Below are 22,076 nucleotides of genomic sequence, written 5' to 3'. Positions count from 1 at the left end.
CTGTGAACGCAGGCATATATTTCTCTGCTCCCTTTCTTTCCACTAGCCACTTGAATGGCCATGGTGGGGGTTTACCATGATGAAACAGTGAGTCCTTGGGATGATAACATGGGGCCATGATGTACCACCACTTGCAGAACCTTTATGCCATGCTTAGTGGTGTAGGATCTCAGCCATTGTCTGTTAAAATTTGCCGTCAGTACATCTTAGTTAACGTACTAGACAGTCTGCAGGACAGCAGGTAGCAAAGTCTAAGAGAAGATCTCAATTTCATTTTCCAGTTTCTCTCTTTAAAAAGAAAGAAAGGTATTTTTGCTGCTCCCAAGTTTTAGCTGGGAGCATTATTCCTTCCCCTACAGTAGCCCCCCCCCCATCCTAATCCCAATGGGTATTGACTTTTCCCATTTCCATATTTTTTCTGGTTGTTGGGGAAGAAGTGCTCCAACTGGTTTTCCTTGGAAAAACTGGAAATCATTGGTCAAGGATGCTATAGCTACCTTTCCATAATGCCAGAGTGATAAGAAAGAGCTCCTCTTCTTGCTCATATTATTAATCATAGTCTAAGCAGTGTGGAAAGACTAGGTTCAAATGATGGTATGAGTGTTGTGATAAATCACCCTCTTAATGGGACTTCAAAATGGTAGCATCTAGCTGGAATGGGATGTTTTTCCTATTTTTTCTTTTATTAATCTCCATTTCTCCCATGTTGCCCCTGTTAGAAAAATTATTATGGTTTGGTTATTTGTGGTTAAATCAGCTTAGCAAGCAGCAGCAGCAGCAACAGCAGCAATATATGTGTACTTAACATGAATTTGGTAAAAATCTAGATCTGAGCTTTGGTAAATAAACAGGATACATTGGTAGGTAAAAAGAAACTTACTTTATTGCTGCATCTAGGTTCTAAAAAAATAACTGAACAGTAGAGAAAACTGTACTTGGTAGAAGAGTCCCTAAAGCTGACTTTCATGTGTGTGAGTGAGAAGAAATCATCTTTAGTAGCACAGCCTGGGTTTTGCGTCCATGCTTGGTGAGAACAGAGAGAGGAAGAGGACAGAGAACAAAGGGCAATAAACTTTATTGACCCCCCAGAAAAGGGAGGCATATGGTAAGTGACCTCTTAACAAGGACACTGACCAAATGACCATAGAGATATACATCAGTGTCCCTGCATAGAAGACACCCTCCTTCTCCAGGAACAAGCATTGATGCCAATACTCTTAACAGCCCCAGGGCATTTGTTCCTGAACACAGCATCCCATAGACCTAGTAACTGGCAAGCTTGGCCTTTCCTTTGTTGAAGAGGTAAACCATTCCCTCTCATTCTGTACCTGGTGTCACCACTTTCCTTTGCCTGTCTATTCAGACGAAGAAGACAAGGATGATGAGCACAGTAAGAAGAAGAGTCCTATGTGGAATAAGGAGGAACAAGACTTGAAGGAAATGATCTCCTCTTCCCATTTCACAGTTATTAATATCTGACAGTTTTTCTCTTATGCTGTACAGAACAGAGACATTGTCTCTGGTGATCCTCAGAACAGCAGTTCTGTTCTGAAAACCAAAATGTTTTCTGGGGCTAAGTAGACAGGTCATACACTCTTTGGTAGGACTTCCAGTGATATCTTTAGAATTTGTGGAATGACCCAGCTGGGCCCATACTACCAGTACTCTGATAAAAAAAAAAGTTCTATATGCTTCATTTTGATATTATGGATGTTCTTAGAAGCTGCACTTACCTCTGATTTTCAGATGACCAAAAGTGGCAAAGAATTTTTAGTAAATTCTGCGGAACAAAAATCAAACCCATTTTGCACAGAATTCATGAGGCATTGTTGTTATCCATCAGAGTGACTTTGACCAGTTCCATCCTGGTAAGCAGTTGTATGCTGTGGGCTTGATGATGATTGACCAGGGAGCCCTGGTGGCACAGTGGTTAAATGCTGGTACTGCAGTCACAAGGTTGTGAGTTCAATCCTAGGGCTCCAAGGTTGACTCAGCCTTCTATCCTTTTGTAGGCCAGTAAAATGAATACCCAGCTTGTTGGAGGCAATTGGCTTACAGATTGTAAACCGCTTAGAGAGTGCTGAGTTTACTATTAAGAGATATAGAAAAGTAAATGCTAATGCTATCTCTAAATTTCGTTCAGGTGATAACCATCTTAGCAAAAAGGGAGGTAGAATTAAAGGGCAGATTCTTCCAACGACATCTAGCAGTCTTCTGCAAGGGTGTCTGCTTGTCACCTATAGGAGGTTGTAGTTGAGGGGTGGAGAAGGTATCGCCTGCACCCAAAGCTCCTAAGGCCCCTCACCCCTACAATGTTTAAAAAATGAAGGGGAGGGATTCTCCATATTCTCTCTGGAGTTTGGAACTCTCAGAATCATTGTAGGCCCAGGACAAACCCTTTTTTAGCAGAGATAGTGAACTGGCAGGGGGATGCATTTGAGGTCTACAAAATTTTCAAATGTAAGGAAATGGAGGCGGGGGCAGGTAGGCTGCAATAGAGACATGTGCAGCTGTTCAAGGCCACTGCAGGGCCAGTGTGTCTCTCCTAACCCTTGTCAGTTATCCACCTCTGCTGTAGTCAGAGCATGAGTGTTCACTGCAAACTGTTTCCCAAATCTCTTACCCAGTTTTGTTTTGACACCAAAGATTAACAAAATCTTTCTCTGTTCCCAAACCAGGGCAGTGGGATAGGGGAGCAAAACCAAAAGAAGAGTGATCTGTTCTTTTCTCTACATAGGAATACCTTCACTACACTCTTGATTTGCTTTTCAAGAGGCAAGGTTCTAAAGGTTCTAGTATGTGAAAATATCTTGGGCACAGTTTAAGAGAGGATCCAAGCAAAGTAACATTCTAACAATTACAGTTGGCCCTGCTTATTGACAGATTCTGTATCTACAGAGTGAACCATTCACAGCTTGAAAATATTCCAAAAAGATATAAATTCCAAAAAACAAGCCTTGATCTTGCCATTATGTATAAAGGAACCATTTCACTATGCCATTATATTTAATGGGACTTGAGCAACCATGGATTTTGGTATCCACAGGGGGTCCTGTAACCAAGCCCCAGTAAATACCAAGGGCCGGCTGTATATGTGAAATCCTGGCAAACAAATGTGCAAATCTAACCAATGCAAGTGTCTTGGGGTCAGGAGATTGTGTCCTTTAAAGATGTGGCTCATCAGATCAGTCACTTAGCTGAGGGCAGTGAAATTTTCCCTCCAGGAATTTGGCAGCACACAAGTGGAGGTATGCATTGGCTGCATTGCAGTGAGGTTTATCCAAGGCTTGCAGAACATAGATGGATTAGGAGAATTGGAAGGCCTTGGAACAGGGTGACAGGACCATTCAGGCAAATATATATTTCCAGTATCCAAACATTCTTCATTTCAGACCAACCCTTAGCCTTAAGCTACTTCACTTCTCAGTGACTTTGACTGTCTTGAATACCAGTGGCCCCTGGTGAACCTGTATATAGGTACAAGCTGCATCTTTGTAAGGCATTGGATTAGAATAGGATGGGAATCTTGCGGCCTTCTAGATGTTGTTGTGCACATTGCAAAAGTCTACCAGTATAGCCAATGGAGAGGAATACTGGAAATTGCAGTCCAGCAACATCTAGAGGGCCACATGGTTCCCACCCTGGACTAGACTGTATAAACCTTTGTATCTGTAGATGCCTTCTGAGGCAGAGGCCTCCAGCAGGTGCTGAATCATTATGCATTATAACCTGGCTTTGATGATAATAACTCTTTGAATATTTTCTGTCTGTCTTGCTGGCAGAAGAAGAATAGATGTTTTGTGTTCAGCAAGCAGGAAAACTGACACATAGGTGAGATTGTTTTGTGGAAAGTGGAACGAAATTGTATATGTACAGATCCTTCTGAAGTACTAGTGTTAATCAGGATCCCTCTTCAAGTTTCTCCTGTCTTGCTTTGCTCTTTTTTGGAAGTCTACAAGATTTTATTTTATATTGCATTGACTCCTGACACAGAAAATTCCCCCTCTTGAGTGAATGTCAGATTTAACATACACATTTCCTTCTAGTGGAAAACTTAACACTTTGCTATCTGCAGGGGTGGTGGTTAATGTGTGTTTTCAAATCATTTCTAAGTTGTAGTAGTAGTAATAATAATAATAATAATAATAATAATTTATAGCCCGCCCAATCACTGTTATAATCCAGGTGGGTTACAACACTAAAAAATACAATTAGGAATACAGTAAAATTCAAAATTAATCCCTTCCCAATCCCCCATCCCAATTCTAAAACTACAATATTAAATAATCACAATTTGAAAAAACAATAAAGTACAGTAACTTAAAAATTAGGGGAAAATTGGCAGACAGAGAGACGTAAATCAATAAAAAAAGAACCAGTCATGGGGTTTTCTTGGCAAGATTTTGTCCGGGGGAGGGGTGGCGGTGTTGCCTTTGCCTAACTCTGATGCTGAGAGAGTGTGACTTGCTCAAGGTCACTTAGTGGGTTTCCATGGCTGAGTGGGGATCCAGACTCGAACACTCAAAGCCACTAAACCACACTGGCTCTGCAGTAGATCCACAATAAAATTTGTAGCTCTTCCAGCACAATTCTGTGGCCAATGTCTAGCAGATGTTGACCATAGAGTTGCACTGGAAGACCTAGAGAGATATTCTCTCAGGTAAAAACATAGTGTTTTTGTTATTTGTGGTTTTTTTCTCACATTCATGGGGGTCCTGTGCCCATAACCCCAGCAAATGTAGAGGGACAACTCTGACATGGTGAGCAGCATTCATATCCAGTTATTATCCTTACAGCTGAGCTGCTGTGTTTAGTTCAACCTTAGTTTTATTTTCATTTATAGTATGGCTGTTGTTGCTGATTTGTCTGCAATATAGGGACATTAAGTGAAGTCAGTGCTTAATACAAACTTTATTGGCAATGAATTGTAGTCAGAAATGTCTCACTTGTTAGATCACCTAAATAATATTTGAAGTGACAGACCATGTTTTTTGAAGTCAGTCTATTATAGATTAAGAAGTTTTGTAATTCAAAAATCTGCATGCAACAGCACTGTAGAATTTGATTTAGCCAGAAGTCTTTAAATATGTGTGTAGGAAAACTTCTGCTATACCAGGCATAAATCTTGCCTTTCACAGGACAGTTAACATTGCTAGATGTATTCTTCTTCCAGTAAGGAAAAAGAAGAGAGAGCCAGCGTAAAGAGAGAGCCAGTGTGGTATAGTGCTTGGAATGTTGGACTGCGACTCTGGAGACAGGGTTCAGTTCCCTCTTTGGCCATAAAAAAACCATTGGGTGACCTTGGGCAAATCACATACTCTCAGCCCCAGGGAAAGGCAATGACAAACCTCTTCTGAACAAATATTGCCAAGAAAACCCCATGGTAGGTATGCCTTAGAGTCTCCATAAGCTGGAACCAACTTGAAGGCACACAACAACAACAAGGAAAAAATAAAAGGACTTATGAGGAGAATGTATATTTAATGATAGTTAAAAAGTATTTAATGATACTTTAAAAAGTTTCATTATTTCAGTTGCTGAAATACATCACACTAAGAAAACCATGGTGCATGTAAGTGTGTGTGTATGTATATGTATATTCAAGTTGCCTGTTGGCTTTTAAGTTTTCTTTCAAATCCAAAGCACATTTTTGCACCTAGTGCGGGGGGGGGGGGGGGGGGGGCTAATGGATGCTACCATCTTTATGAGAGGAGCACAAGGGAAGGCTTTCCTTGCTTGTGATGATAATTGAAGAGTTCCGAAATTTTTGTGGTTAGTTAAAATTTATATCCAAATATACTGCTAGTCTAGTCTTTAAGTCTGTGTCTGAATGAGACCTTTTCTATCCATATACTACACTGCAAGTCTAAGGTGTGTGAGTTGGTGACAGAGAATAACAATTTACAATGATCTCTTTGTCTCTGTGTATATACCTTCAGGTTGTCTGAGGACTTATGATGACCCATTGAATTTCATAAGGTTTTCTTAGACAAAGAATACTCAGCTGACCCTGCTTAGATTCTAAGTTCAGTCAGAATCTGCTGCCTTTAGGGTAGTTAAGCCACTGATCTCTTTAATATTAGACATAGTCACAATTTTGTTTGTACAAGATGTACACTTTTTTGTTTTAAAATTTTCATAAATATGAAAATAGTACAATTTCATATGTTAACTAGGTTATGAATGACATTTCATTACATTTTATGATAGTAAAGTATGTTTTGGGGATGATATCCAAATGAGTATTTCAACCCCATCCCCATTTCTGTGTCTTCTGTGGTGATCCTGTGTCCCACCTACCTTCAACTTCAGAATTTTTAGAAATCTTAAACCTCTAGTAAGTGTGTGTAGGACTATGTTTCTTTCAACTCACCTGTCGACTTATGGCAACCCCATGAATTTCCTAGAGCTTTCTTTGTGAAGGAATACTAACTAACACAGGACCTCTACAGCCACAGGGCTGTTAGCCTCAACAGCTACAGTACATCAGCATTTTGATTGAACTTCAGTCCTCCACCAGTCCTTGGCAGTATTTAGGTGTTGGCTAAAAGTGACTGTGGAGGCAACTGGCAGATTAGTCCCTTGGCATAGCCAATAGGATTGAAGTCAGGAAAAGGTGGGGGATGCTCCCAGGAGTGAGTATATATAACAGGGAGGAGCAGGTTTGAAAGTGGTTGATGTTTAGAGTGCCCTAAGGGGTGAAGAGCTATTGAGGCTAGGTTAGGCTGAGAAAGGGTTTTAGGTACCCAGGAAAAGGATGAAGACTGTCTTTAATTATATTGTTGTTGTCTCCAGCGGGAGGCATAGTGTTTGGTGACTAGTGGAGTCTCTGGTAACCAGAAGGGTTATAAGATACAAAAGTTTAGTAAAGGTTCTGTGTGAACTTAGGGCTGGTACAGACTGGCACTAAAAGCCACCTTGTGGGGGCATGGTGTATGCATGATGCATATCCTGACGCTGCCCAGAAGCCACTCGCCTTCCCACACATGGACTGGCTTCACAGCGGTGCGGTGGTGTGGCATTTAGATGCAGCATGCCACCTGAGCTTCACAAAGCTGTGGTGGAGGAAAGGGCGCCCTTTTGCTGGCTCAAAAAGGAGCTGCATTTTGCTGCCTGTTTTTGAGCCAGCAAATAGACAGATCGGGGGTGTGATGTGTGGTTGCCCTGATCCTGCCCCTGTTTCGCCCCTTAGTCTGTTAGGAAATGTATATAAAGCTATACAGAAACAATTACAAAAACAAGCTAAAGAAACTGTTAAAAGTATTTATATACCATATCCATTGTGAACACCATCCACTAAAAGAAATATTGTATTCAGCCTGACTTGTAAAAAAATTTTATTACTTTGTTTCAATAAACAGCTGTCTGAAGTTGGGACACATTGGATAGTGGGTGTGTGTCTGTCAAAGAGTAGTTGGTGCTAAGCTGGGGAAAAATTTGAAACCCAGAGTGCTGCCATCTGAAGAGAGTTATAGTGCAGAAGACACTTAAGAGAGTCCTGGGTTCTAGTCTCACAGTGAAGAATTGGTGGGATAGTGGCCATCAACTTCACATAATTGATGGCACTGGTGGGATCAAAAAAACTGGATTGTGCTGCCATCTGAGAAAAGAAGTTGGGTGGGTGAATCTCACTGTGTCTCACTAGCATTGTTTTTATATGGGATGGGGTGTGAAGTAGACTTGAGTCTAACCAGCATATTAAATAGCACTGGTATTTCTAAAAGCTAATATATATGTGTGTGTGTGTGTGTGTGTGTGTGTGTATATATATATATATATATATGTTCACATCAGATGGGAAAGATAAAGTAATTACCATGCACCACTGGGGTAAAACAAAACAAAACAAATTTTGTTTCCCACAATTTTTAAAGGCGGAAGGCTTTCACCAAGGGTAGGGAAGAAAGTTGTTGAAGTCATGATTTCTTATGCCACAATTAATTTTAACTGTTAATTCTCACATTGTACGTAGAGACCCACAAATGTGCTTTCATCTTCTGGGAAAGGGTTTATTTCTCTCTATGATACATGATAACCTGAAAGCATCCTGGCCATGATCTGCTTTAGTGATAATAAAATTGCTAGACAATATGATGAACTTCATCACTCTGTGAAACTTTTTATTAACAGTTAAAGCAGACTAGTTAAAACAGAAAGCAATAGTGTCAGAAGCATTGTTTGTTGGAAGTCGTCCTGCTAGCACTCTCAGAACTTGTAAAGAAATGTGCAGGCTGCTTGAAAAAAACCCAAACATCATGTTAGGTTGCAAGTTCAGTTTTGATGCTGATTATTTAAACATCTTAGGTTCACAACCCCCTCCCCCTAAACAGCCCTCTTTTGGACCTTCAGGTCTTGACATTTCATCATCCTGGCACTTCACTCCACTTTTGCTGGTCTTCAGATCACCATAAGAAAGCATTTTTTTTGTCTTTCCCTGGTCTTCCAAACTCTGGCTCCAGACATTTATGAACCACTGATCGACTGCTGTATGACTACAATGCTGGACTTGATAGAGTCTTTTGCATACTCTTCTGCATTTTATAGCACCTAATTTAGCATCTCATTCCTATGCTATCAGAAAGTGAACTCCTTATTTCTGTTCTTTTCTGGGTGGCTAACTGGGCATTGGTAACTAAGGCAGGATACAGACCACCCCTTTGGGTCAGCCTGCACCTGCCCCTTTCACCGACGGATCGGGGCCTCAGCTGCCACAATGGCAGCCCCGAGGCCCTGATCCGCCACTTTTCCAGGCCGTGGCTAAATGTCAAAAGGCCGCTTCCCCGCGGCCTGGAAAGGGGTGTCCTTGGGGCTTCAAGGACAGTGGCAGGGAAATGGCCCCTTTCTCTTTGTATTGTTCCAAAATGGAACTCCTTTCGGCGCCGCTGAAAGGGTGCCACAAGCACCCAAAGTGGCGCCATGATGTAACGGCTGTGCCGTGCCGTTTGGACGCGGCGCGGCCGTTGCGTCAAAATGGTGGCAGCATTTTGTACGTACTCTGTACGTACTAGGGTTGCAGGCATCTAAAAGAGACACCCCCAGGCAACCCTAGTACGTACGGAGTACGTACAAAATGGCCCGTTTGGACAGGGCCTAAGATCAACCAATATTTCATGTAGTGGGAAGCCAGATGTATCTAGGCATATGCTGAGTACAGTCAGCCCTTCTTATACACGGATTTTTTATACACGGATTCAAGCATACACGGTTTGAAAATGTTCAAAGAAAGTATAAAATTCAAATATCAAACCGTGATTTTTCATTTTTTATAAGGGATACCATTTTGCTATGTCATTTATATTGAATGGGACTTGAGTATACGTGGATTTTGTTATACACGGGGGATCTTGGAACCAAACCCCAGCGTATAACAAGGGTCCACTGTATTCTATTTCAGTCAGTGGTCTACCTTTAATTAATACATTTCAGACTTCCACAACTTTAGCAATAATTTGTCAATAGAGAGTATATTTGAATTGAAAGATAAGCATATCTTATATACACTTTGAACTGCAAAAGGGAACCTGGGAGGATAAAGCAGAATTATGTAAAAACCTGAATATGACATGGGAAATGTATGATCAGATAGCCATAAAATATATATGTGGCTATTAATGCATTGAACAGAAAATCGTTATAAAAATGGCTATACTGCACATCATTGGAATTGTGTGAAATGCGACAAAAGAAACAAGAGACACTTGTCAGTATGGAAGTTAGCTAAGTGAAGTTGGATTGTACAGTTATGTATATTGAATATGAGGTATAGCCTTGAAGGGAAAATAAGCATACTGGCCATGCATGTTTAAAATATCCTAATAATGCACATATACTGCTTGACATCCTTCAGAGACTATATACAATGAATGAACAATGCAAAATTTCCTGCTGATGCTATTTATTCATTTACACACTCCACATAGCCAATTAATTTTACATTAGATATTTTTTGATGTGAGCTACATTTAATGTACATCAACCACTGCAGAATTTTGTTTCTTTTTTAAAATGTAGACCAATACATTAAGATAACTGCCTAGTTAATGCCTAGAACATAAACTGGTATTTGCTGGACAGGAAGATTCCCTCCTTTCCCACATTCAATACTTCCTAAAACAGATAGAATTAAATACATAAGGTTGCTTTTTACATAATCCAGCATTAAGAAAACCTTCAAACTGAATTTCCTTCAGTGGCAAGATAAGAAACATATAGCTATCTTACCTATGCTAAGATGCTGGAAAGAAGGGATTGCTCTACCCTACACTGGCTGATTTCATGCACACACTGTTAGTGAGCACTGCTACAGAGAATGTTATCAGTCTGTAGAACACTTAGAACAGATGTGCCAATGAACAATCATCGCAAAAATAGAAATACTGTAAATCAAAATACAAAATGAAAACTTGGGAAGAACCAATTCCACATAAAGCCACACTCCAAACCAAACACAAATACTTAAAATCTGGACAAAAGGGAAAGACATTTAGGAAAAGGCCTCAGTTTCATGGTTTGTTGTTGCTGTGTGCCTTTAAGACATTTCTGACTTATGGCAACCCTAAAGCGAACTTATCATAGAATTGTTTGGGCAGAATTTTGTTCAAAGGGGGGTTTACCCTTGCCTTTCTCTGAGACCAAGAGTGTGTGACGTGTCCCAGGTCACTCAGTGGGTTTTCATGGCTGAGCACAGATTTGAACGCTGATCTCCCAGTACCCTAGTCCAACACTCAAACCACTACACCATGCTGGCTCTCTCATGGCAACTACATCATCATCATCATCATCATCATCATCATCATCATCAAACACATTGCCCTGATATTTATCTTACTGAAATTTCCAAATTGAGAAACATACAACATCATCTATCACAACACAATGTCACAATCTAGGCAAGTACTTCATGGGACAACTGAGAAAATTAGAGATAAAAACTGGATAGATTAGCCACATAAGATTATTTTATTATTACAGTGGAATAAAATGGAAAATCAAGGTTTGATATTTGAAATTTATACTTTTTTTAACATTTTCAAACCGTGGATGCTTGAATCTGTGTATAAAAATCAGTGTATAAGAAGGGCTGACTGTACTAGGCTACATGATCTGCTTACCGTATCTTGTCTAGTTCAAGAATTTTTACATTTGTTTGTACTTCCCTTTGGCAGAAAAATGTATATAGTTTTCAACCTAATTTTATAGAAATTGTCTTACATATTTGTAAGGTAAAATAGGAATTTAGTGTAGTGGCTTATTGTTTTCAATACTATTCAGTTCTAAATTATGGCAGTACTCTTATCATTCTATTCTACATTCTAATGATCATAGTACTGTATAGGGCTACTTTCAGGGGTATTGTGCAAGGATTATGTGTTTGTTAGTTGCTCAGATATGTATTGGCTTGTGTGCAGATAGTGGATGCTTAGTCAGCATTTTCGTATGACAAAGGTGGATACTTATCTTCTTAGAACCAGTGAGAATAATAATTTACTCTGTGGGTTGTAAACTCTGCCTGTGGGTTGCAGGGTGTGTATTGCTGATATATAAGAATCAAATGTTCTTTTTTTTAAATCCTTAATTTAGGAAATCCACAAAACTCAAAATAGTTTCTTAAATTAGCTTTAGAGTATGCTGCAACCATTTGTCAGCATACTATGGATGAGTTTAATAAGCATTTTATATATTTGACTAAACTACTAAAATTGCAGATAGAATCCTTAAAAATATAATAGAATAGTCTTGGCTGGGACTTTGATTAAATATAATCTAAACTACTCTACATATGCCTGCATCAAAAAAGAAGCCTCCCCCCTTCAAAGTTGCTTCAAATGGTTCTGTTAAATGTAGGAATGTTCTGATGATTATCTTTTTAATTAAAATGAGAAATCTTTGTTTAAAGTGGCATTCTTTTTTTACGGCCTCTTACAGTCTCTGTAACAATCATTTCTTAAGTCTGAACGTTTTTAATTCCAGGAATCCATTTATATAAAACTATGTTTAGACTTAATTAAAGAACAATTTCTTACAAAGCTTGTAAATAGCCAGAAAAAAAGGGGGACAGAAAATAAAACTGACATTCATACTGAACAAACTGATTCTTACAAGGTATGTAATATGCTATAAAAATACTATAAAGCCCATTTTATAAGAGTTCATATTTTCTGATCCTTGTTTTCAAAGGTATTTAAGAAAGATATCAAGGTTCTGCGAAGCAGCATCTGTTTTCATGAATGGACTAGAAGCTACTTCAGTTTCATCTAATTACCAGTGCATAAAGCTAAACCTTATTAGTTTAGACTTCTGATTAAAGGACTTTGAAATCATTTCTTAGTCTCTTTTCCACCTATGTTTCAGTTTAGCAGGTTTGTTGCAGTTTTATTTATGTATTTATTTGCAAAACAGATAATGTTGTGAGCAAGAGAATGGAAGTACTTTAGCTTTATTCTGTCCTTACTTTCTTCCCCCCAATGTGCTTCTTTTTCTGGACTTGAATTTTATAAGGGATCGTTCTGGAAAACCTCCCAAGAGCTTGCATTTGGGACTGGGATGTGGAACACTCTATTTTTCTGTCCTCACTCTCCCCTTTTAAAAGTTCTTTTGTAAGCCTGTGTTTGCTCCTAAGTGCACTTTAGGGTTTTGTGTGGTGGTTTCCTCTGCTCCCTATCTGGAACAGAAGCCATATATCTGTCAGAGGAAGTGTCTCCCTTTGGCAGCCAACAGACAGTGTGATTGTGTATAAGTCTTTGGTGACTAGGTGACTGGTTAAATATAAGATTAGCTTAAGATGTATGAAAAACCTGAGCAGCTCAGTCAGTTTGCCTTGACACATCACAGTGATTTTCATATTTCTGTCTGTACAAACAATATCTGTTTGTCCCTATTATTTTATTTTGAGTCATAATATTTTGCCATCACAGATTAAAGTAAGCTTTTCAGTTGTGTTATTATTTTACTTCTAATGGGTATCTCCGACTTAATTTCTAGTTCTTTCTTCTTAATTATCCCTAACTTTAAGGAAAGGTCGAGCTATAAACAACAATTTTAAAACCTGGGATCGAGTAAATATCACTCTCTTATCAGTATATGTTTTGAAAATGTCTAATGAACATATGTTATTTTATAACTGACAAAAAATAAAACATTTGTTCATTGGAAAGTGAACACAAACAACCACCTTGATCTATATGACTATGCGTACTGATATACACATGCGCTTGTTGTGGATGCCTCTACATGGGAAGTCCTCTTTACTTCAAGGGAGTGAGCTCAATAAGTGCAATAATACTTTATTCTTCTTCTTCCTTTTCTTCTAAATGGGTGTACGATTAAAGTGCATACCTTGAAATTTGTTATTTTTTATTGGGTTGGAACACATTAAATTAGAAATGTCTCTGGAAACCAAGATAACTAGACTAAGTCTGTTTTACTTTGGCCACATCATGAGAAGACACAACTCATTGCAGAAAACAATAATGCTAGGAAGGCAGAGGCAAGCAGAAAGAGAGGAAGGTCCTGGGCTAGATGGATGGACTGTATTAAAAGAGGTCACATATATGAATGTGCAAGAAATTCGCAGAGCAGTGGAGGACAGGGAATCTTGGAGATGTCTCATCTACAGGGTTGCCATGCGTCAGGATTGACTTGAGGGTGGTTAACAACAACAAAGTAATAAATAGAGCCAGCATGGTGTAGTGCAGGGGTAGGCAACCTTTTTGAGCCGGGGGCCGGGTTGCTGTCCCTCAGACAACTGGGGGGCCGAAGCCAAAAAATAAATAAGTAAATAATTTTTTTAAAAAATTAAATAAATAAATAAACCGGGACAAATGTAGGATAAACATTTCAAATGGAGGACACTTTTTTAAAAAATGGAGGACACGCTAAAAATTTGCTGATTTTTTAAAAAATGTTAATATAAATGCATGTTTCGGAGGCTTCTATAGACAATTGCCCCCCTTGCCCGCCACTTGCCCCCCTTGCCTGCCGCTTGCCCCCCATTGCCCGCCTCCTCCTGATAGGCCAAAGGCCCCACACCCTTACACGAGAGGCCAAAGGCTCCAGCGGCAAGACCGGGCTGGGGCTGGTCCCAAGGCCTTGCCAGGCCGCATCCGGCCCGTGGGGTGCATGTTGCCTACCCCTGGTGTAGTGGTTTGAGCATTAGATTACATCTCTGGAAATCTGGGATCAAATCCTCACTTAGCCATGGAAACCCACTAAGTCATACTCTCTCAGCCTCAGAAGAAAGGAAAGGCAAGTCCCCTCATGCCAAGAAACCCCCCTGATAGGTTCACTTTAGGTTCTTCATAAGTCCAAAAGGACTTGGAAGGTGCACAGTGACAAAGTAATAATGTATTGCATTCTTGTGTTAAAAGGGTTTTCAAGCTGAATCTGTTTTTCTACTGCTTTCAGTGCAGTACAATGGAAGTGCAGGGTTCAAGTTAAGAATATTTTGCCTGCTTCATTAAATTAATGCAATTAGTAAAACCAAGTGGTAAATTTGCTAACACATCATTGAAGTATTTAGTTTCACAGACTTAGAAAAGTAGAATTTTGTGCTCCATGACCTCTCTCTTTGCATGCATACTATAGACATTGGGAAGAATTGGTTGACCTTAATATTTGCTTTTCACTAAATCGCCGCCTTGCAGCAGTTATTTTCTACTGAATAAGAAGTTTAATTTCACGCCCTGATTATTGCTAGTATATGCAGGTGGATATTTATTTTATGTGGCAAAAGGGGTTTTCTTTGGTAAATTGCTCACCAGCCATCAGCACTATAATTCATCATCAGTAGTTAGTATTACATTATAGCTCTTGTTAGTGGTGTAAATCAAAACAATACTAGATGCCAGTCTTTTGACTACGGTATGTAGGAATTATGGCTTGACAAAGGTAAGGCATGCATAGGATAAAAGATAAGAGAGTTGTATATGTATATATGTGTGAATGAAGTATGTGTCTGTTAAAAAGTATAGCACAAATGCCATGGGGTTAAACCTAGCCCACCAGTTCCCAGATTGTGGGAGGTTTTTTTTTTCTTTGTACAAGAAACAGGAGATTTATCTAGGAGCCATTACAGATAGAAAACATGTGGGAGAATGCTTCTCATCCTTTATTTCTTAATAGTCTCATCTTGGCAGTTTAGTCCACATCATTATGTTTTAAAAACTTAATGTGTGCATGTGTGGGGAGCAGTAAGGAGGTAAGTTACTATAGAGTTGACTTTCAGATACTGGAATTTTAACATTATATTGCACTGTTGATGTAGCTTGTTTCTGGGTATCAGTTCTAAGTGATGTCTAGCATAATCCATCTGGTGGCATTTTCTTAGCATTGTAAATTCTCCTAGTCTCATTTTATGCTGCCTTTTCTTTGTGTTAGTTCCTAATCTAGAGCATCTCATTCTGTGGCTTTCCTTTGTGTTCTAATAGTTGTCCATATATCAGAGTAGGCAAAGTGCAGCTGGTGGGTGAGCCACATACAGTCCTCGAGATCCCTAAATGCAGCTGTTGAAGCTCCTCACTATCCCCCAAATTTTATTTTTTAATTTTATACCAATGTTTGGATAATTTTTCATTCCCAAACTGGCCCCAAACACCTGCAAATGTGGTTGTTTCCCTCTCTACCCCCAGTGCCCCCATTCCCCCAAACCTCTGAACACCTCAGAAAAAATCCTGATCAAAAAACAACTAAAATGGTGGCTGGAAGAGAAGTGAAGTCACACTTGGCATTCCAAAACACAAGGCCGTCTCCTGGCAAAGAAGTGCCTGCCCTATATAGTAAATCTCATTTTGTAGGGCTTGAATCAAACATTTGTTGAAGACCTTACATTTCAACTTCTTTGATTGTGTCTAAACAATTAGGAGCTAACAAGTCCTCTTTCCTCTAGCTAATGCCCTCTGACCTATGTCACACTGGTCCAAAGAGTATTCAGCTCATTGGTACATTTAAGTTGGCATCATCTTCTGTAGTTTGTATTAAGAAAGAGTGAGGGAGATACCTCTAACCCTATAGATCAAGGTGACCTGAGATGGCTACCTTGTGAGAGAGTTATTGGTTAATTCTCATCTTTTGGGAAGATATGAGTGCATTCTCTGTCCGTCATACCCATGTAAGTAAAAATATAGCCAAATGTAATTGGAGAAGTGAATACATAATTTATCTTCAAAGATCATGTGAGGAACAGATGCAGCACAGTATTTATATTTCTATTGTGTAGATCAGTTGATAGAAACTACTAGTGATTGCCTATTTTCAAGGTAGGAGTGATTGCTATTGGTGCACTGCACTTAAATATATCCATATGTTTTGGAGGAGCATAACTGTGACCATTCAAACTGCTGTGATAAGTGACCTCCATGTTGAAACATTATGTATCTCTTTCAGCTGTCTTGTGAGATACCATTTGGTTATTGTGGCAGTTTCGCAAGGATGTGAATGCCTACTGGGGGACAGGGAGGATGAGGTATTGAATGGTGTCTGTATCTCCATAGAGCCATCTACTGAATTGAGAGCAGGAATTCTATTATATTTGCTTTTCTAGCATTCGACTGTTCCTTTAACTATGTGTTGGTTAATTTTACAATTGGCTACCCACCTGTTATAACATATTTTATCATTAAACAAAATTAATTTTAAAAATGGTCTGAAGCTGTCTGCTTTTAATGGGATCTGAGTTTCTTTAGTCCTATAATCTGCCTCATGAGGCTTGTCTGTCTTCTAGGAACTGTAGCATTGCATCATTAAAATATCACCCCCCGCTGAGAGAAACATCAGTTCTATTCACTAAATGGAAATGCTGATGCAGTGACAAGTATTTCTAAAAACTGTATTAAAAATTCATTTATTCTTATCTAAGCATTTAGCTAACAATAAGTGAATTTACCAAATGGGGATAATAATAAATTACACTATTTTTGTTGTTAACGAATATATCTTTCTGAAGGACTTCATTAAAATAATAAATATTCTGTGAACCCAGCAGTAGTTCTATGACACCAAAAGAGAACTGCAGTTTTGATTTCTTTAGCTTCAGAAATGAGTGGCTTCAAGGAGACTGGTTAGCTGGGAATAGGCTTATATGGTAAAGAACTGCATGATCAGGGCATTGCCATGCTAACTTTACCATTGTTCACCTAAAATAGAAAATTTTTTCATATTCTATTTCATATTCTGTTTTTCATATTCACTAGCCTCCTGATTCTCAAACAAAAATAATAAAATCAAATGGTTAAATCCAGCTATGTTCTTTCTTTTCCTTTCTTTTCTGTGTCCTAGTTTTGGTCCATAATTTTTGCAGCTGGTTTTATTTATCCTTTCAATGTGAGAGCGGAGAGGCAGATATTTAAGAACCTTTCTTGCACAGAAAGTCTTATTCTTGCTTGCTACTTAATTAGTACTTGTTTATGACACAGCCTCTGATTTGATTTTTGAAAACAAATTGCACAGTAAAGAAGTTGATATTTAAACTGTATGGTAACCACGGCTCCAGCTGTGATTCAAATATTGTAAGCCTTCAGGGGTTGTATTAGGCTTAGAAAATAGGAACTGAGGCCTGTAATTTAATGTCTGTCTTTTAAAGGCTGCTTTTTTATTTTTTTAAGACAGAAAACAAATGCATTCCATAGAACTTAAAATATTGACTCATTCTGCAAAAACAGCCTTTTCAGACCTCACTAGAGACTACTCGGATCCATTAAGTTAAAACTGGAAGAAGGGATAAAAGAATGTTATAAAACAAACTGAGTTAAAGATTGCAGGGGAGAGATGGCCAGTATGAAATTGGAATGAGCTCATGGCTTTAGTACATCGTGGGAGAGAGGCTATTGAAAAGGCAGCCCCAGAAGTAGGTTACATATTAAAAGTAGTGTTTGAGATACTGTGTATTACAGAATTGGAATTTGGCAGTTGTTTGGCTGGATAATACATTGAATGATGGTAAAGCTCCCATGGGATCATGCTTATAAAACTTGAATGGAATGGCTACATCTAGGATTTTGCGTACTAAAAAACCCCAAAAAACCATTAGATTCACTGCTGCTAGCACAAGTTCTTTGCAAGCTGACTTGACAGGTGCATATATACAAACAAAGCTCAAAGAGATGTTCTAGAATAATCATTAAAACATATTCTTGAGAGGATTAACAGAACATGAGACCTACCCTAAAGCCACCAGATCCTGAAGATTTTCAGACCAGCCACTAAAACATTTAGGAAGTGTGTGTGTCTGAAAGCCTGATGTGCTTCCTAAATGTCAGGGAATCACCAGCTCCCCTCCAGCATCCCTAAATTGTTTGAGGAGCAGCAATTTCCTATGAATGAAAACTTATCCCACAGTAAGCACTAGTCTAAAAATCTTCACTGTCTGATCTTGGAAGCTAAGAAGGGTCAGCCCTAACTATTGGAGCGGAGACTGCCAATGAATACCAGGTGCTGTACATTTCAGAGAAAGGAACTGGCAAAACCACCCCTGATTATTCCTTGTCTAAGAAAACCCTGTGAAATTCCTGTGATCACCACAAGTCTACAGGCAACTTGAAGGCATACACCCACACCCACACACACCCACTTTAAAAGAGTAAGGCATTTTGGAATATCCATGTTAGAACATCTCCTTTGAAATTGTTTCATGCGACTCACCTTTCTACATAGACCTGAAACAAGTTCAATTAATGGAATGAAATATAAAATTTCTGTCCATATATCATCTTCCTTCCCATTTTAAGTGAATTTAGTACTATAAAATTATTTTCTGCTGCTTTTTTTGATGGTGTACTTGTGACACAATACCTCTTATTTAATGTACTGCTGGTGCTGGGAAGTGTTTTAGAGTGCACAAAAGTTTAGATTGGTAATTTATGGGTGGAAATGTTTTTCAGTTCAGAAGTTATTCAGGATATGTATCAGCTATTGACTGTGGGAATGTAGCCAGATGAGATACAGTATTTAAAGAAAAGGAATCCCATGGACCTGTGGTATCTGTTTTGTGGCTCTGCCATAATTGATGACTCACTCATTCTGAGGAACTGTAATGCTGCAGAGCATTAAGTTATTGACTGCTGTTGCTGTGTTAAGAGAAAACAATTAAAATATATTAAATTATATAGTGCTTGTTTGAGAGGTTTAGAGCATTTTGAGCATTTCTCATACATTATTTCAACAATCCTTAACAACATTCCTCTGAGGTAGGCCACTTTAATGATCCCAACAGCACAGTTAAATGGGGTTTAAGCTGAAAGAGCAGAAAGTCCACCAAAAGATTTTATGGCGGGTTACAGACTGCCATTTAGGACGCGCTCTGCGCGTCCTAGGGTTAGGAAGGGGCATGCTAGGGTTAAGAAGAGTTGCTCCTTCCTAACCAGCCCCGTTCCCAACACGCGCGGAGCGCATCCTAAATGGCAGCGCCCATCCACATGGGCGCTACCATTTTTACGTCGTGGACGCTGTGCATCCAGACGTGGTGTGGCAGAAGTGACGCTGCGAGTGCGCGCCTCGCGGCGCCACTTCCGGGGGACAAAAAGGAGCGTCATTTCGGCGCTCCTTTTTCGCTTCGTCCGGAAGCCTCGCGGTCTGGCTCCTGGGGCTTCCCACCGCAGTTAATGGCGGCGGCGGGAGAACGGCCGCTTGAGGGCGGTCTGTAACGCGCCTATGGCTGCTCTGACATTTGAAGAAGCTCAGATCTCATTCTGTAAAGCAGTGATGTAACTTTTCACCTCCGCCAGTTTGTTGCATTATAGATAGAAGATTCTGGATTAGCTTTTGCAACATGGACCTGTAACTAGGGTTAATGGGACTTATTATTGGCCCATATGAACTGTGTGTGTGCCTTGACTGTCCAGTGCCTGCACATTGCATAGAAAAGTCAGTGAAGGTGGAGAAATCTGTATTCAAAGAACAAGATTGTTTATTCCTAGAGAGTTGCGCCTCTTCTTGTTCACTTCCAGCTATTGATTAGAAAGAGTTCAGTCTATCTCTCTGTGAACTTACCAAATAAAACTGTGTGGATAAAATGAGTTATACAGATATGAGTGTGGGTAAAATGAGTTATACAGACATGACACTGGCATTCAACCTAAATATAAAGCATATGTCTTAGTTGTAAAAAGTTGAGTTCCCACTTTTGTGCTATGACACATGCTGCAAATTGGGATTTACATCAAATGAAGTGAAACATATACTTTGTATGTTTATGATGCTAGATGGATTGCATCAGGTCCTACAATATTGAAAGCCATAGCATTTTACTGGCTTGATATTTTTGGTATTGCATAGCTCAGTCTAAAGTTTCTTTCTCTAGAAGTGTTGTTGTGTTGTGTTTGTTGCAGTAGAAGAATTTAGAAGAAGTTGGTCTACAGAATAATCTGCAGGTGCCTGGATAGTTCAATCGCAATTTAGATAAGGTGTCAATACCATTTGGTCCATGCCTGGCAAATCCTTTAATAGGAAATGGCTTCAAAATCAGTCAGTCATAATTTATTATGGTCTATAGACCCAAAATATGCCCATTCAAAATTTGCACATTCAAAACACCTTCTTCATCTACACAATTGAATACACATTTTATTTATTTTATTTATATCCCGCTTTTTCCCCAGCACAGGATTCAAGGTGACATGCAACATTTAAAAAGCACAGTGCAATTAAACTCTTAGTAGTAAAATGCAATTAAACTAAATTTCTGTTTAAAAAGCACAAGTTAAAAAATTAAAAACAACATTAAAAGATACTTAAAAATAAAATCATACGCACACATCCATTAAAAGCTTTATCTGGTACAACACACTAAAGCCCAAAATCTTCCTTAAATCCAACAATCTTTTCCTTCTGGTGGAAAGATAGCATAGAAATGGCCAATTGGACCTTCTGGGGAGGAGACCTCCATAACTTCAGAGCAGCCACCAAAAAGGATCTCTCTTGCGTTGTCACCAAATGTGCCTGGGATGGTGATGGGATGGAGAGAAAGCCCTCTCCTGTAGATCTTAAGAGCATGGACAGGTTCATGTAGGGAGATAGGGTTTTTCAAAGAGTCTGGACCCAATATGTGTTGGGCCTTAAAAATCATAGACAGCACCTTGAATTCTGTCTATAAATGGATCAGCAGCCAGTGCAATTGTTCCAGCAATTGGATTATATGATCCCTATAAACTTTAACAAAATGTAGCACAGAAATGGTAGTATGAATCAGACAGCATGTTGACTTACCATTGCAGGCTCTTGCTATCCATTACAATCTGAAAGAAGCTGGCTGATCTTTGTCTTATGTTTATTGCTTTTCTAAACTTGTGTTCTTGTCCAGTAGAAGTTTCATTCCATGTCTGATCTACATAATAACTATAGAACTGCATTATATTATTCTATATGTTAACTACAGATTGCCACCATGAGAAGCTTGGTGGTTCTGAGTTGCTTTTTTCTACAAGATCTTATGCAACCCTGTGTGTTATTTTTGCAAGGAGGAATAGTCTGTATTACAGATATATTGCTGTCATTCTTGCTCTTAACAGTTGTATATTTTAATATTGTATAATTGTGGAACTGTGCCCTTCCCATGAGACCAGATACATTGTAGCTTGGGAAGTGCTTATGTTTTGTTTAATATTTACCCATCTGTTATATTGATTAATGTTTTAGATATGGTTATCTATGCAGAATTCTATGTCCTTCATAGTTCTACTTTTCCTACAGTTCTTTTACTTGAAGGTATCTAGAGTAATAAGCTACATGCAGTTACATTAAAGAATGAATCATTGTATGTGTGACAGAGAATCTACTTGGTGTTTACTGTCACCTGGAAAAAGAATTAGGTTAGCCAGGTCTCAATATAAAAGGAGGTCTCTTATGTCTATTCTCTCCTAGCCCAGAATACACATGCCTAAAGATGGATTCCAGCTTACATCTTCTGGATACCAAGCATGGCTAAAGCAGGTTGGACTGTATTACTGTTTCTCATCTTTTGTGAGGGCTCGCACCAGAAACATAAATGTTTCATTTGTAAAATACAGAAATAGTTCAACACCCTCATGGTGCTGTGCAATCAGATATCCACCACATCTCTATATTTGTTTGTGTTATGTGTTTGCATG

The 22,076-nt window shown here is 39.0% G+C and overlaps 1 protein-coding gene across 8 annotated transcripts in view; it reads left to right on the top strand.

Annotated features, from left to right (window-relative positions):
- The window catches only part of BTRC (beta-transducin repeat containing E3 ubiquitin protein ligase), a 207,599-nt gene that overhangs the window by 3,775 nt on the left and 181,748 nt on the right, over nt 1-22,076 (top strand). For 6 of the 8 annotated variants that reach the window (XR_016280034.1, XM_089509705.1, XM_089509702.1 and 3 more), the window contains exon 2: nt 21,850-21,918. The exons of the other annotated variants lie outside the window; for them this stretch is intronic. Coding sequence is in view for 5 of the 6 variants with exons in the window: in XM_089509705.1 (XP_089365831.1) it covers nt 21,850-21,918 (69 nt within the window). In the remaining variant the exon portion in view is untranslated. The remainder of the gene's footprint in view (nt 1-21,849; nt 21,919-22,076) is intronic. 8 annotated transcript variants of the gene reach the window in all.

The sequence above is a fragment of the Sceloporus occidentalis genome, unplaced genomic scaffold, assembly GCF_023333645.1.
Source record: "Sceloporus occidentalis isolate IW3139 unplaced genomic scaffold, rSceOcc1.0.p SCAF_2, whole genome shotgun sequence".
NCBI lineage: Eukaryota > Metazoa > Chordata > Lepidosauria > Squamata > Phrynosomatidae > Sceloporus > Sceloporus occidentalis.
Note: the sequence above shows the minus strand (reverse complement) of the source record. Positions and strands in the feature narration are given on the sequence as shown.